This window comes from Pieris napi, chromosome 5, assembly GCF_905475465.1.
Source record: "Pieris napi chromosome 5, ilPieNapi1.2, whole genome shotgun sequence".
Lineage (NCBI taxonomy): Eukaryota > Metazoa > Arthropoda > Insecta > Lepidoptera > Pieridae > Pieris > Pieris napi.
This window is the reverse complement of record NC_062238.1, coordinates 6,157,447-6,170,345: the sequence shown is the minus strand read 5'-3', so window position 1 is coordinate 6,170,345 and position 12,899 is coordinate 6,157,447. Positions and strand designations below refer to the sequence as shown.

The 12,899-nt window shown below is 33.6% G+C and overlaps 2 protein-coding genes across 9 annotated transcripts in view; both read left to right on the top strand.

The window, feature by feature from the left end:
* The first annotated feature begins 532 nt into the window (after positions 1–532).
* Positions 533–8,677, top strand: LOC125049922 (sodium-independent sulfate anion transporter-like). Of its 2 annotated transcripts, none has more exons than XM_047649450.1 (10): positions 533–925; positions 1,163–1,333; positions 2,386–2,606; positions 3,036–3,189; positions 4,298–4,462; positions 5,052–5,213; positions 5,877–5,977; positions 6,747–6,932; positions 7,703–7,861; positions 8,107–8,677. In XM_047649450.1, exons 1-10 carry the CDS (start codon positions 697–699, stop codon positions 8,338–8,340), a joined length of 1,782 nt encoding a protein of 593 aa, XP_047505406.1. In that variant the 5' UTR covers positions 533–696; the 3' UTR covers positions 8,341–8,677. The 2 variants fall into 2 exon arrangements, with proteins under 2 accessions (XP_047505406.1, XP_047505407.1); XM_047649451.1 differs by having other exon boundaries at positions 534–925; positions 2,386–2,465.
* Positions 8,678–9,744: 1,067 nt separating this feature from the next.
* Positions 9,745–12,899, top strand: part of LOC125049586 (prominin-like protein) — a 67,249-nt gene continuing 64,094 nt past the window's right edge. For 2 of the 7 annotated variants that reach the window (XM_047648969.1, XM_047648965.1), the window contains exon 1: positions 9,749–10,338. In XM_047648969.1, the coding sequence (XP_047504925.1) occupies positions 10,086–10,338 (253 nt within the window). In that variant the 5' untranslated portion in view covers positions 9,749–10,085. Of the gene's footprint in view, positions 10,339–12,899 lie in introns of all 7 variants that reach the window. The other 5 variants (XM_047648968.1, XM_047648971.1, XM_047648966.1 and 2 more) reach the window with 4 other exon arrangements.

The following is a 12,899-nucleotide window of genomic DNA, read 5'->3' as shown; positions in this document are numbered from 1 at the left end:
ACTTATCTAGGTAAATAATACTGAAATACTAATATATAATAATGTAGGTAAAAATATGACAGGTATTTGAAAACTGTTTTATTTTTATAAATTACCATTATTTGGATTACCGTTATATGGATATTTTTAAAGCAACAAATTTAAATGGTTAAAGAATTATTATTATTATAGCCTCTTTATTTCCATATTGAATAATATATTAAACAAGTATAACATATGATTAATTATTTCATAATATTATGTGCATGCAGTAAAAAAATAAAATATTACTATGAATAATCCTTAAATTTAAATTCCAATCATAAATTATATTTCAATGTACATATACAAATTTTACATAAATTAAAATTTTTAAATTAAAATTTAAATAAATGATACATAAATTCAAAAGAATCAAAATTAATTTTTATAATCATAAATCATTACGGGTAAAGAACAATACGATGTAATTTATATTATTTTTTCTTATCTAAGCGGCTTTCATCACAATATGATGAGCTAGTGCGAAAATACAGCGATTCAAACAATTGCTTCTCTATCTTAAACAAATTAGTATAATAAGACATTTGTTTAAAATATAAACTCATAATGAGGTAGTAAAGGTCACGAAGGAACCACTATCTCATTTGCTTAAGCCGGGTTTTCTCATAGATAGTGTCAGTGCTGTTAATAATTGCCAAGCGCGTGAACGTGGATATGGAAGAAGGCATTCCGTTACCGAAGAGGAGTTCTTCGGGGGGGTGGTATGCGTTTTGCAAGAGACGATTACCAATTTTGGAGTGGGCCCCGAAGTATGATCAGACGAAAGCTGTAGCGGACCTCATTGCTGGTATCACCCTGGGATTGACGCTAGTACCGCAGAGTATAGCGTATGCCTCGCTCGCTAATTTACCGGTCCAGTATGGACTGTATTCGGGGTTTATGGGTATGTTTGGGTGTGCAATATGTTTTCGTTGCAAGATAATTTATAGCGAAGTATTTTTAATCCCCAATAAACCTTAAATAATTTTCTGCTCGCTGTCATTTAAATTTAGAATCGTTTCACAAATTTAGAAAAACGAAATCAAAAAGATTTAAAGTTATCCAAATCGCACTATTTACAGAGGGAATTTACAGAAATAATGAATTATAATTTAGCAATTAATATGGTATCTAAATCTAGGTACAATCCTCTACATGTTCCTGGGTACGGTTAAGGAAGTATCGATCGGCCCCACAAGTCTCATGGCTCTCATGACGCTGCAGACCTGCCGAGGTTTGCCAGTGGACTTTGTGGTTCTATTGGCCTTTCTGTCTGGATGTGTCGTGTTCGTCATGGGCTTATTGCGACTTGGTAAGTTAAAATATGTCTTAAATATAAACTCAAAATAACTTTTCATATAGGTATAAGGTAAATAAGTACAATTGTGAACAGAAAGGATGTTAAATTTGTTAATTTACATTTACTACCAGTTTGCAAGTCAAAAGATAATTAGTAGATACATACAAAAATTCTAAAACATTAAACGGTTATACTGTTGCTTATTCAAATACCTAGGTATTATTCGAGTGGTATTCGTGTATTGGGACAAAATATTTTGCGATCTCTTCAACAATATATATATATATATTATATACTTTCTTAGAAACTATACTATCTAAATTATCTAGTGATAAACGACACAAAAATCCGTATAGTAGTTTTTGAGTTTATGGCGTTCTTATAAACGGCCGCGGCCAGGGTCTTAAAAAATATGCCCATATCTAGCTGACGATTTAAGGAAACAGCGAAATACGTTTTAAAACTTTTGATTAAGTTATTCGAACCTGCATGAAAACCGTATGAAATTTTCGCTCCTTAATTCAAATAAAAAGTTGTGATATATTAACAAAATTAATTTAATACAAATATAACTTATACAACCACATAAACCAAGAAATTTACTTGCTTTTCTACTTGACCTTGGTACGTGTACAACAAGAGGATATATAAAAAATGTACAACTGTTATTGTGTTCACATGAATAAATTAATTTGCAGTTTTTTATCTGACAAAAACGTCAAAATTCCAATATATTTGAAAGATAATTTATAAAATACTAGCAAACTCGGCGAACTCCGTTTCGCCACCAGATGGCTTCGTTTTATGTAACATTTCGTTTGGTGATCCCGCTTTTCTGTTGAAATTTTTCCTGAACTTTCTTTGCTATAAACCTCTCGAAGCCCGAGACCTTTCCAACGAATGCAGAACCGTGGAAATCGGTTCGTGCGTTCTGGAGTTATAGCGTCAGGAAGGAAAACCCGACTTATTTTTATATAGTAGACTTCTATTAAACTTGTAAATAATTTTGTAATTCAGTAATCAGTACCTACCAATTAAATCAATGGCCATATTCCGAATTCCAGGTTTCTTGGTGGATTTAATATCGCCGTCCGTTACCAGTGGTTTCACATCAGCGACGGCTGTTACCATCATAGCATCGCAGGTGAAGGGCTTACTAGGACTTAGTTTTATTGCGGAAACCGTGATGGAAAACGTTTCTCTTATATCGCAAAACTGGGGACAAATTCGATTTAACGACTGCGCTTTGAGTGCTGCGTGCTGCACAGTTCTACTTTTATTGAGGGTATGATTTCGATTCACAGTCAAATATTCTAAAGAAATGTTACGTTTAGATATAATATATATGTGCTTTTTTCGTTTTATATATAAAGGATTAGTTAGAGTTATTGTCATCGAATTTAATAATTATAAATTCAATGAACTACTGAATCTGATTTTAAATAAATTTACTTTCAAATATCTAAATATATTTTAAGTTTTATTTATTTATTTCATATTCCAAAAGTATCGTATCTTAACCGCATCATGAGCACTGCAAAAATTGTGAAATAATCGATAAAATATTACTAGTACTATGAGTACATGTCTATTTTAATATGCCTGATTTTGCATTTTTTTTATAACTTAGTACCACTTTCTTTGCAAATAAACTATTTATTATTATTATTATTTAGCACTGAATTTAATACAACATAATATTTTTTCGTTTCAGAAATTCAAAGATATCAAAGTCAACCATAAGAGGTATAAACTTAAGAAAGCGTTATGGCTGATATCAATTGCGCGCAATGCTCTCGTGGTCTGCATAGCTTCTACGGTCGCTTTCTGTACCTTCAACGCTGAAAAACCGCTTTTCAAACTATCGGGTAAAACTTTTATCGTAATAGTGACGTCACATAATCCTCAAATAGAGTAATGATGTGACAAAATGTGCTTTAGATATTGGTAAATTCATTATATGTATCTGTTTAGTAGGAAAAAATGTCGCTGTGAATCGGGTTGTTCGAATGTGTAGGTGGAAATGAATAAAAAAATCTTGTTCGATTTAATATTCCTATATACACTAACATATGATGATTTTGCTTTTTTGATTATTCTTGCTTTGTCATATTAAACAATTTATTACAATTTCGTTATCGGATGTCGAGGCAGAATACGAAATCATCACACCATCATGATGTGGAACCAGCTACCCGCTGAACTAATCCCGTTTCGTTTCCCTATTCGAATTCTTAAAAGGTCGGTAACGCACTCGTGAGCCCTCTGGCATTGAGGGTGTCTATGTGCGACGGTATCACTTAACATCAGCGCTCATCTTATCTAATTTTTCATTCTCACAGTGGTTGCCTGGAAGAGATCGCTCGAAAGCGATAAGGCCGCCAGTTTCTCAACTTTTTAATTAATTATTTTAATTGTACTATATTTCTGTATAATGGCAACGAAGTGTTAATAAATCAGGTGAGAGAATCAGGTAGGGAGCGTTCAAGTATTACGTAACGAATTTTGGGAGGTCATTTTGTAAAACGTTACGATGCGGGGCGGGGATTGAATTACACGTTATTGTTAATATTATTTTCGACTTAAACCACATAATAGTAACTGAAGAGTCACTAGGTGGTCACGAAACGTTTTACTATACTTGGGTATAGTACTGTACTTGGGTACTGAAAAACGTTACGGCGAGTTACATGGGGGAGTAGGGGGGTCAATAATCTCCAAAAATTGCGTTACGTAATACTTGAACGCTTACCGTTTTTCCCCTGATCTAAAAAAAATTACAATGAAACAATATTATAATACTAAACACATTCAACACATTCAACACCTCCGTAACCCCGGTAATAAATGGTATGAAGAGAAAACCGGATTCATTTGCTGCCTTAAAAAAATATTAATATTGAAGTCTCTTGAACGAAACCTACCACTTAAAAATGTAAACCTAAATCTAAGCACTCTGAATGTGAAATGTTCTAGGTCGAGTGGAGCCAGGTCTGCCGCAATTAAGTCTTCCACCATTCAGCACGGTGATCGGAAACCAAACCGTTGGTTTCATGGGCATGATGGACTACTTAGGATCCGCTGTGATAGTAACACCTGTTGTTATGGTCTTGGCAAACATCGCTATTGCTAAAGCATTTTGTAAGTATTAAGTCTTAAGGTAACCTAACTTTAATATCTCGTGGACTTAAAATTTGTTTTAGAAATGTCTAAAGAAGAAGTTTTGGAAGTCTCCTTTAAATAATAATCAGTCCTCCAGACCGATTCAAAATTCAAAAATCATTTAAAAAATGTTGGTACACTTATGAACGTCAAAAAATAAATATATATGAAATGCTTCAAATTTTACATTTACTGCCAGTTCTCAAATCAAGGGAGTAGTACGGAAGAGAAGAACTGGCAATAAACTCTCTTGTTTTACTCAATGTTTGTAAGGAGCTGCAACCATTACACCATGTTCCACATGACATCTTAAGTAATAAATAATAATAAAATAAATTAAAAACAAAGATTTGAACTCTGCTCTATATTCGAATGGCTATCCCTACAAAAACACAATCGGATACTATCCCGACCGAATTCAACCTTTGTAAAATAAATAAATGTTTTATAATCGGGTGACAAGCTGTATTTTTTAGATAATAACAACCCACTCAATGCATAAGATTTCATATAATTGATGAGGTTTAAAAGAACTTTAGCGACAAAAAGGAATTAAATATATTTTCAGCTCCTGGAGGTAGAGTAGACGCAACACAGGAAATGGTAACATTAGGACTTTGTAACGTAGCGGGTTCGTTGGTTCACGCGATGCCTTCGTGTGGAGCCTTCACTCGTTCCGCTGTTTCTCATTCCTCAGGTGTGAGGACTCCTGCAGCGGGATTATATTCAGGTTTGTATACAAATTTAGATACCTTATTTTATCAGCAATATGCTCTATTGAAGGGCTTCAGATTGAGACTCTCTTACCTAAGATCCTAAGTTCGATCCCTGGCTGTGCACCAATTAACTTTCTGGCAAAATGCGCATTTAACACTAACTCTAAGTGCTTGTTCAGGTTGACTCGCTGGCGCGGTCACGAAATATCAAACATATGGCGTAATATCCAAGTGTTCACATACGAAACGCACGTGCGGTCTAAGTACTTCTCCGCGCCCGCGCCCGCACCCGCCGCCGCGCCCGCGCTTTCCAACGTGAGCAAGCACTAATGGAGGAATTATCTCCCGCAAAACCTTAAACCCAAAAAGTCGACTGCATATGTCAGGCACATCATCATGATCATCTACTTGCATATTAGAAAAAAGACCCAGATCTTTAAAAGCTTGTAGCACCACTTGCTATGAACAATATGCCTGTCAAGGCAACTATATTGAGAAGTTTCATATATACCCCTGTAGTAGAGGTCAGAAAAAATAGATGAATGATATGTGAGAGGGTAAATATCCCCTCACGCTCACTTCAATAAAAAAACGCTGCAGATCTCTTAGCTTAATACTAGTAGCCCTACTATATACGGATTATAGAATTACATTCTCATTATCTCATTCCCTTCTAGGTATCATCACGTTGCTGGCTCTAAACTTCCTTACACAGTACTTCTTCTTCATACCGAAAGCCTGTTTATCATCTGTTCTTATCTGTGCTGTCGTTTTTATGGTTGGTATCTAAAAACAATCCTCCTAGTAATTTCGTCTGGGAAGACTTCGAATTCATGGCTGTGCTATATATAAATTATAATATTGACTATGTTAAATAGACCTGTATTTTTTTTTGTGTAACAAACGGGCAGGAGGCTCATCTGATGTTAAGTGTTACTGCCGCCCATGGACTCACATTGCCAGAAGGCGCGCAAGTGCGTTGCCGGTCTTTTAAGAATTGGTACGCTCTTTTCTTGAAAGTCCTTAGTCGGATTGGTTCGGAAATACTTTAGTTGCAGCAGCTGGTTCATTACATTACAAACATTGTGCACGGAACTGGCTAAGATTGTGATATATGTGTGATGATTGTGATTAATAGCAAAAACCTAAAACACTAAAAATTCTTACCAATATACGAGCCTTACTTACCTACAAAAATATATTAAAATTTAAAACCATTTTTTTTTAAACTATGTTAACCACAAGATCACTCTCTATCTATGTAGTGGTGAATAATATTATATATATGATAAAGTTTACTAACGATATCTCAATGACTTAAGTCAGCTATAAAAAGAGTGGCGGAGAGTTTATTGCCAGTTATTCTGTTCCGTTCTACGCCCTTGACTTGAGAACTGGCAGTAAATGTAAAATTATAAGCATTTAATATGCATGTACATTGTGTTACCTAAATGAATAAATGATTTTGATTTGATGTTTATGCAGTAAAAAGTTATGAAAATCAATTATTCGGCATGTAAAAAGCAATGCTTGTTGGTGTGTTCCAGGTTGACATTAACATTATAGGTAAACTATGGAACAGCAGCAAACGTGAATTAGTTCTTTACACACTCACTTTCGGAGCGGGTATTTGGAAAAACCTTGAATTGTCAATACTTGTTGGTGCCCTTACTGGACTGGCATTTCTCATACGCGATGTGCTTCAAACGCCTGTTGATATTACACAAATTAAGGTACTATGGTTTGTCCTAGCAAAAGCTAGATGACACTCGCGCAAATTTATAAAACTATTCTTTGGCTTATGTGTGAGAAAAATTGAATATAAATAATTTTAAATTATAAAACAATTAGTCCATGTTCAGATGGCAAAATTTAAACTATCTACTAGCGTAGACTAGGCGACTAGACATCGTGGTATTTACGTACAACCGATCACATGATCGCGCATTAACGCACGTCTGCGAGCGTTGACGCGGCGCTCAGAGAAAAAGTCTCTAGACGCAGGCGAACGCGCGCTTTGATAGGTATGTAACGTCCGTTGACTGTTTCGATATTTTTTGTGATTTGTTTTCGTATTCAGTTCAAAATGAAGTGAATCTCAAGATATATATCACAAAATAATAGCTTCTTCCACGTCCATTTTCTAAGCACTATCGAAAGACTGACGAGCTCTCGCAACGCGCGTTAGCGCTTGTCATTTCAACTATTTATAAATCTGATCAATCAGGTTTGGATATGCCAATCTAGATGATGGTCTTAGGCCCGTATTCTAGATAATCAATGAAACTTAAATCTACTATTAAGTACTGTAAGTCTACTGTATGACAGCTCTTAAGACGAGTTTGTGACGAGATTCGAATTACAATATGGACCTATTACTTAGAATGCAACGACATTTCTACTTCTAATCTAATTCCTTTCAGCTAATGTAAATAAATATAACAGCTAGAATGTTATTATTAAAACAAAATGTCGGACTTTTGTTTATGTTTTTCCATTACAGACAAACACCACAGACGTTATTCGTGTGTCCGTACGTCGTGCACTAGTGTACGCAAACGCCGAACGTTTTGCAGCGTTAGTAATAAATAGTGCGACCGCGCGATGTCCCGTACTTATTGAGTGCTCGGCCATCACGTTATGCGACTATACTGCTACAGAGGTATTATTTCTATATAAAAATTAACTAATTATTTTTAAACATACATTAGTTACTTGAACTTTTAACAAATTCCGCTGTTTGAAATTACAATAAAATTGTAAATATAATTTCTTCTTTACGAACATTTTAATTGCTCGCTAGATAATTGACATATGTATATAAAAATAAAACTATCAATAAATGTTATCATTTATCCATAATTGTCTCTGCGTCATTAAAACATCTTCCGTCTCTTTCATTCTCAGGTTTTATCACGGTTAGTAAAAAAGTTTCAAGAAAACGACCAGCTATTGGTATTCTATAACGCCTCAAAAGACTCGATTAAGTGGTTGGAAACAGTGTCTGGTATTGATAAACGGACATTAAAGGTCACAAGGGTACAGGAGGCATTAGATGCTGTGTCTACCAGAGATCCGGAAGCTGAGAATGAAACGAGTGCCTTGTTGAAGAAATCGTTAAAGCGCGAAGAAATCGTATAAAGAAGAGTCGTCTAGTAATATAGTGGATGTACTTAAGTCCTAGATAATTCAAACAATTGTTACATATATTATTTCCTATAGGCTATATTGATAAACTAAAAAAAATATTTTAAGTGAAAAATTAAATATTAGACACATTGTCTGTAGATAAAAGTATGTAAACTTTATGATAGATAAGGAAACCTTTCCAAACTTTTCCTTTCATAAAAGGATGTAACACCCACCGAAACAGACTACCATGTTGGCTATTAGCAGGATTATTTTATAAATAGAAATCATACCATATTTATAGGTTAATTTTAAGTCTAAAAGTTTATTATATTTATTGCTCTTGATCCAAAATGCAATTGTAAAAAATTAGATATTATTGTAAATTTGTAAATAATAAATATACATTAAATAAAAATATATAAATATTAATATAATAAGAATTATCTTCTCCTTTAACGTGTATTACCCATTTAAGCCTAGTTAAGTTCTAGTCGTAGGACTTATTATTATAAAAAAATCTGAGTATAATAGTTATACTAGTGGACCCGACAGACGTTGTCCTGCATGATATTTCAAGCAATTAGTAAAGCAAAGTATGAAAGTACCGACTGCAGTGCCATCTGGCGGGCTGATTTGTGAATCTAAACCATTCCCAGATCCCCTTGAACACACACAAAAAATTTCATCAAAATCGGTCCAGTCGTTTGAGAGAAGTTCAGTGACATACACACAGAAGAATTATATATATAAAGACTAGCCGTTTCGCGCCCGCTTTGCTGGACGAATTAAAATAAATTTTATGTTTCATTATTTTATTTTTTTTTCATATTTTTATTATTCTTCTTTTTAACTTCCCGCTAAGAAAATTGAAATATTTCGAAAATCGAGTTTTTAACAGATGTTGACGTTTAGAGGTTCTAGGAAGCCTCCCCGAATGTTTCCGCGGTGAAGTCCGTATGGATAAATTTTCATAAAAGTAAAACAGCAATAAAAAAATGAAGGAACGTTAGAATTCGAAAAATAAATAGCCATAAACCATATAGGAAAAATTTCGCATCGAATGGTGTTAGTTTCATGTCGATACGATCAGTGGTTTAGGCGTGATTGAGCCTCAAACGAAGACCATTTTCATTATATATATATAGAAGATATATTACTACATTATCAGTTGCTACATTAACAATGTTAAATACAATAAATTCTCAGTGTCAAAATAGCATATTAATTAAGCATTCATTGTAAGTAGCAAAAAAAACACGGTAACCGTTATAATTTGTTTAATATCGAAACAATAAAACGCTCTATAGAATTCTGTGGTTCTAGATCTGTGTGAACCATATATATTCTGTAGGAAAAAGTATTTTCATTCTATGTTTAGTTGTAGTCTGTGCTTTGTCCCGGCACAACTGGCAACTGACAAAATAAATCAGATGCAGTTTCTCGCCGTTCGTGTCGGGCGTAAATTTATCTATTGTGTCTAAATTTTGTTATAAATAGGTTTATTGTTAAATATGTAAATCTTAACATAAATCGTGCTTGGTACAAACTAAACACTTTTTCTCTTAAGTGCCTATTTAAAACTCGTTTCCGTACACCATTTTCAGACGTGTTTATCGAGTATCGACCCGATCTCTGTTTTTATTTATAGTACGGGTATATTTGTCTGTTTGTTTTGCAAACAAATAGTTTATCCCGTGAATTAAGGAGAGTGCAGTGATAATGTTGCTTTGAAGCAGTGGTTGCGCCGGTTAAAAATGTGGCGTGTTATAGTTTTTTGTGCGTTGGTGGGGTCTACTGTAGGGCAGTCCTGGGTGACAAATATTACTGATAATCTTCGAGATGGCTTGTCCCGGGTTCTGGAGTCGTCCGTGGTTAACTACTCAACGCCCGTCATCAACGTCACCTATGGAGCCAGGGTGGAATTCGACATGCGCGCTATGGGACATCTTTATAATTCAAGCCACACCATTATAGACATCATCGCGAATAAACAAGCATATCCAGAAGGTATAATTCCATTCTATTATGACAATCTATTATGAGTTTTACGCACAAACAAAAATCTGAACATCCCTTTGTGATACACTCATCTCACATAATGAGTATAAAACTACTACAATGAATAAAATACATATATTTATAATATTTTAAGTAGGACTGAAAGAAATATATATACTACTAAATCAAGAAAAGAGAACAAAGAAAGGTTAAAAAAATTAAAATCTATTTTACACAATACATATCAAAAGTTGTATATTAATATATGTATATATAAATATATAGTCTACAACTGTTTTTATTTCTTGTTATAATAGTTCACTACTCAATAAAAATTAAACAATGATTAGCTTTGTAAAAATAGGAAATTTGATCCCCCATTATCTCATATCTACTATGCATTTTATGACTCTTATCTATTGTAAATCATTTTATACTCTTATGTTAGTTAATCTTGAGTACAAAATAATATTAAGATATTCATCACATTGAACTATACATCATTACATCCAGGAATAGGTTATTGAATGGTCACTGATATGTGCTACTATTAAATAATTGTTTATTTCTAATGTCAGTATTGGTTATCATAATGTATGAAAGAACAGGCACTTACAAAGTACAAAACAAATAAATTGTCTTAATTTTTTCACCATTTTAATGTCTGGATTTTCAGAATTTTGTTCGTTGCTGAAGTTTGATAACTTAGTTGACTCTTCCTGAAATTGTAGGATTGTTGTCCGACTTAGTAGTAAACAACAAATCATTCCTATTATTATTAGAAATATAATTATGTGATATCGTTGCGTGGTCGCAACCACAGTGCGTTCGCGCATCCGTAGGCCTTAGCGGTCGCGGCCGTCGACCTTGCGAGTAACGCCTTGCATGCTAACAGCAGGGCAATTGCAACCATATTCCGCTTACTTTTCTCTCTAGCTCTAACGATATTATTCAAAATTACTCTCTTAATTATTTTTTATATTGGCTTTTAACAATAAAGTCTGTGGACAAACATGCTGCAGTCTGTAAATGAATAACTTCGGTATGCGCGTGTTTTTTTTTTTAATAGTTTTTTTTTTATTTGTGTTAATTACCCCGCTACGATCCAGAGCAGCTTGTTATAAAACTTCCAAATGAATGCTTTTACTACAAAAGCAATGCCCCAAATATGCAACAAAGCCGTGCATATTAAAATCAGAAATGAACAGAAATTGTCCCAGTTTTTCTATTGTCTCTTGTATTTCATATAAGGTCGAGATATGCATATTTCAATTTTTGAAATTGAATTTATGTACATGTATCCTTAATAATATGGATTTCTTAATAATTTAATTTATTACATATAATGCATCAAAAAGTTTTTAACGCTTGACATTTATCTCACCTCTGGCATATGCAGATTCTATTAACAACTGTTACCCACGTTGGTTTATTTTTATAACCTTTATGTAGAGAAAGCTTAGCCGTGAATTATAAGATATTTACAGCGAATCAATAAATTATGTTTATGTTTAAAGAACTTTATTTCTCATTACAAAAATTATTTTTTATTTACATGAGAAATTTAATATTAAGTATATACGAACGAGATACACGTCGCCATCAGCTAGCCCAATTTTAGTCTAATGGTCCCATTCTGATGTGTATCTTTAATGCCCTTTTGAACTGATCAATCACGCTAATGTTACGAACCTTAGACGGCAACCGATTAAACAATTGCACACCCTCATACCTAATAGATCTCTTTAAAAAATTTGTGCGCGGCTTTGGCAAGATAAGCAAACTCGCTCGACGAGTATTGCGTGTAGTGGTGTATTTGATTTTATTAAATGATAAGTTACTATGTAGAGAGTTATTTAAATTTTTTTTAATAAGGATACAGGTGCTATAAACATATAGTTGTTTAATCGTCATAATTTTAGTTTCTTGGTAGATTTTATTAGTAGGTGTTAAAAAATTTTATCTGAATAGTGCTTTTATTAATTTATTTTGTAGTGTTTGTATTTTAGAAATTTTGTTTTTGCATGCTGTACCCCATATTTCAATTAGGTATATGAAATGTGGCTTGACTAAACAATTATAGATCAAATGACGTACAGATTGCGGAATGCATTTAGATATTGACCAAAATCTGCCTATAAGTGATTTTCGTTTGGTAATTATGTGTGATATATGAAAGTTCCATTTTAAATTTGTATCCATTCTAAGACCCAGATATTTCTCCCATTTTTTGTTATTGATTTCAACGTCTTGAACTTTAAGCGGTTGAAAGATAGGAATGAGTTTATTTGTTGCCTTGAATATTACATAAGATGTTTTTGAAATATTAATTGTTAGAAGATTTTGTTGAAACCAAGAAGATAGAACATTTAGGTCTGATTGAGCTTGAGCAACCATAGTCTGGATATTTGAACCAAAGTAAAATAAGCAGGTGTCATCAGCGTAAAGAAGTGATTCGGCCGTGTAAACCGAGTTCGTGAATGTTGTTAATATAATATTAAAAATAACAATGGACCTTATATAGATCCCTGTGGGACGCCGCATGTTACTGGTATTTCTGAACTTTGTAT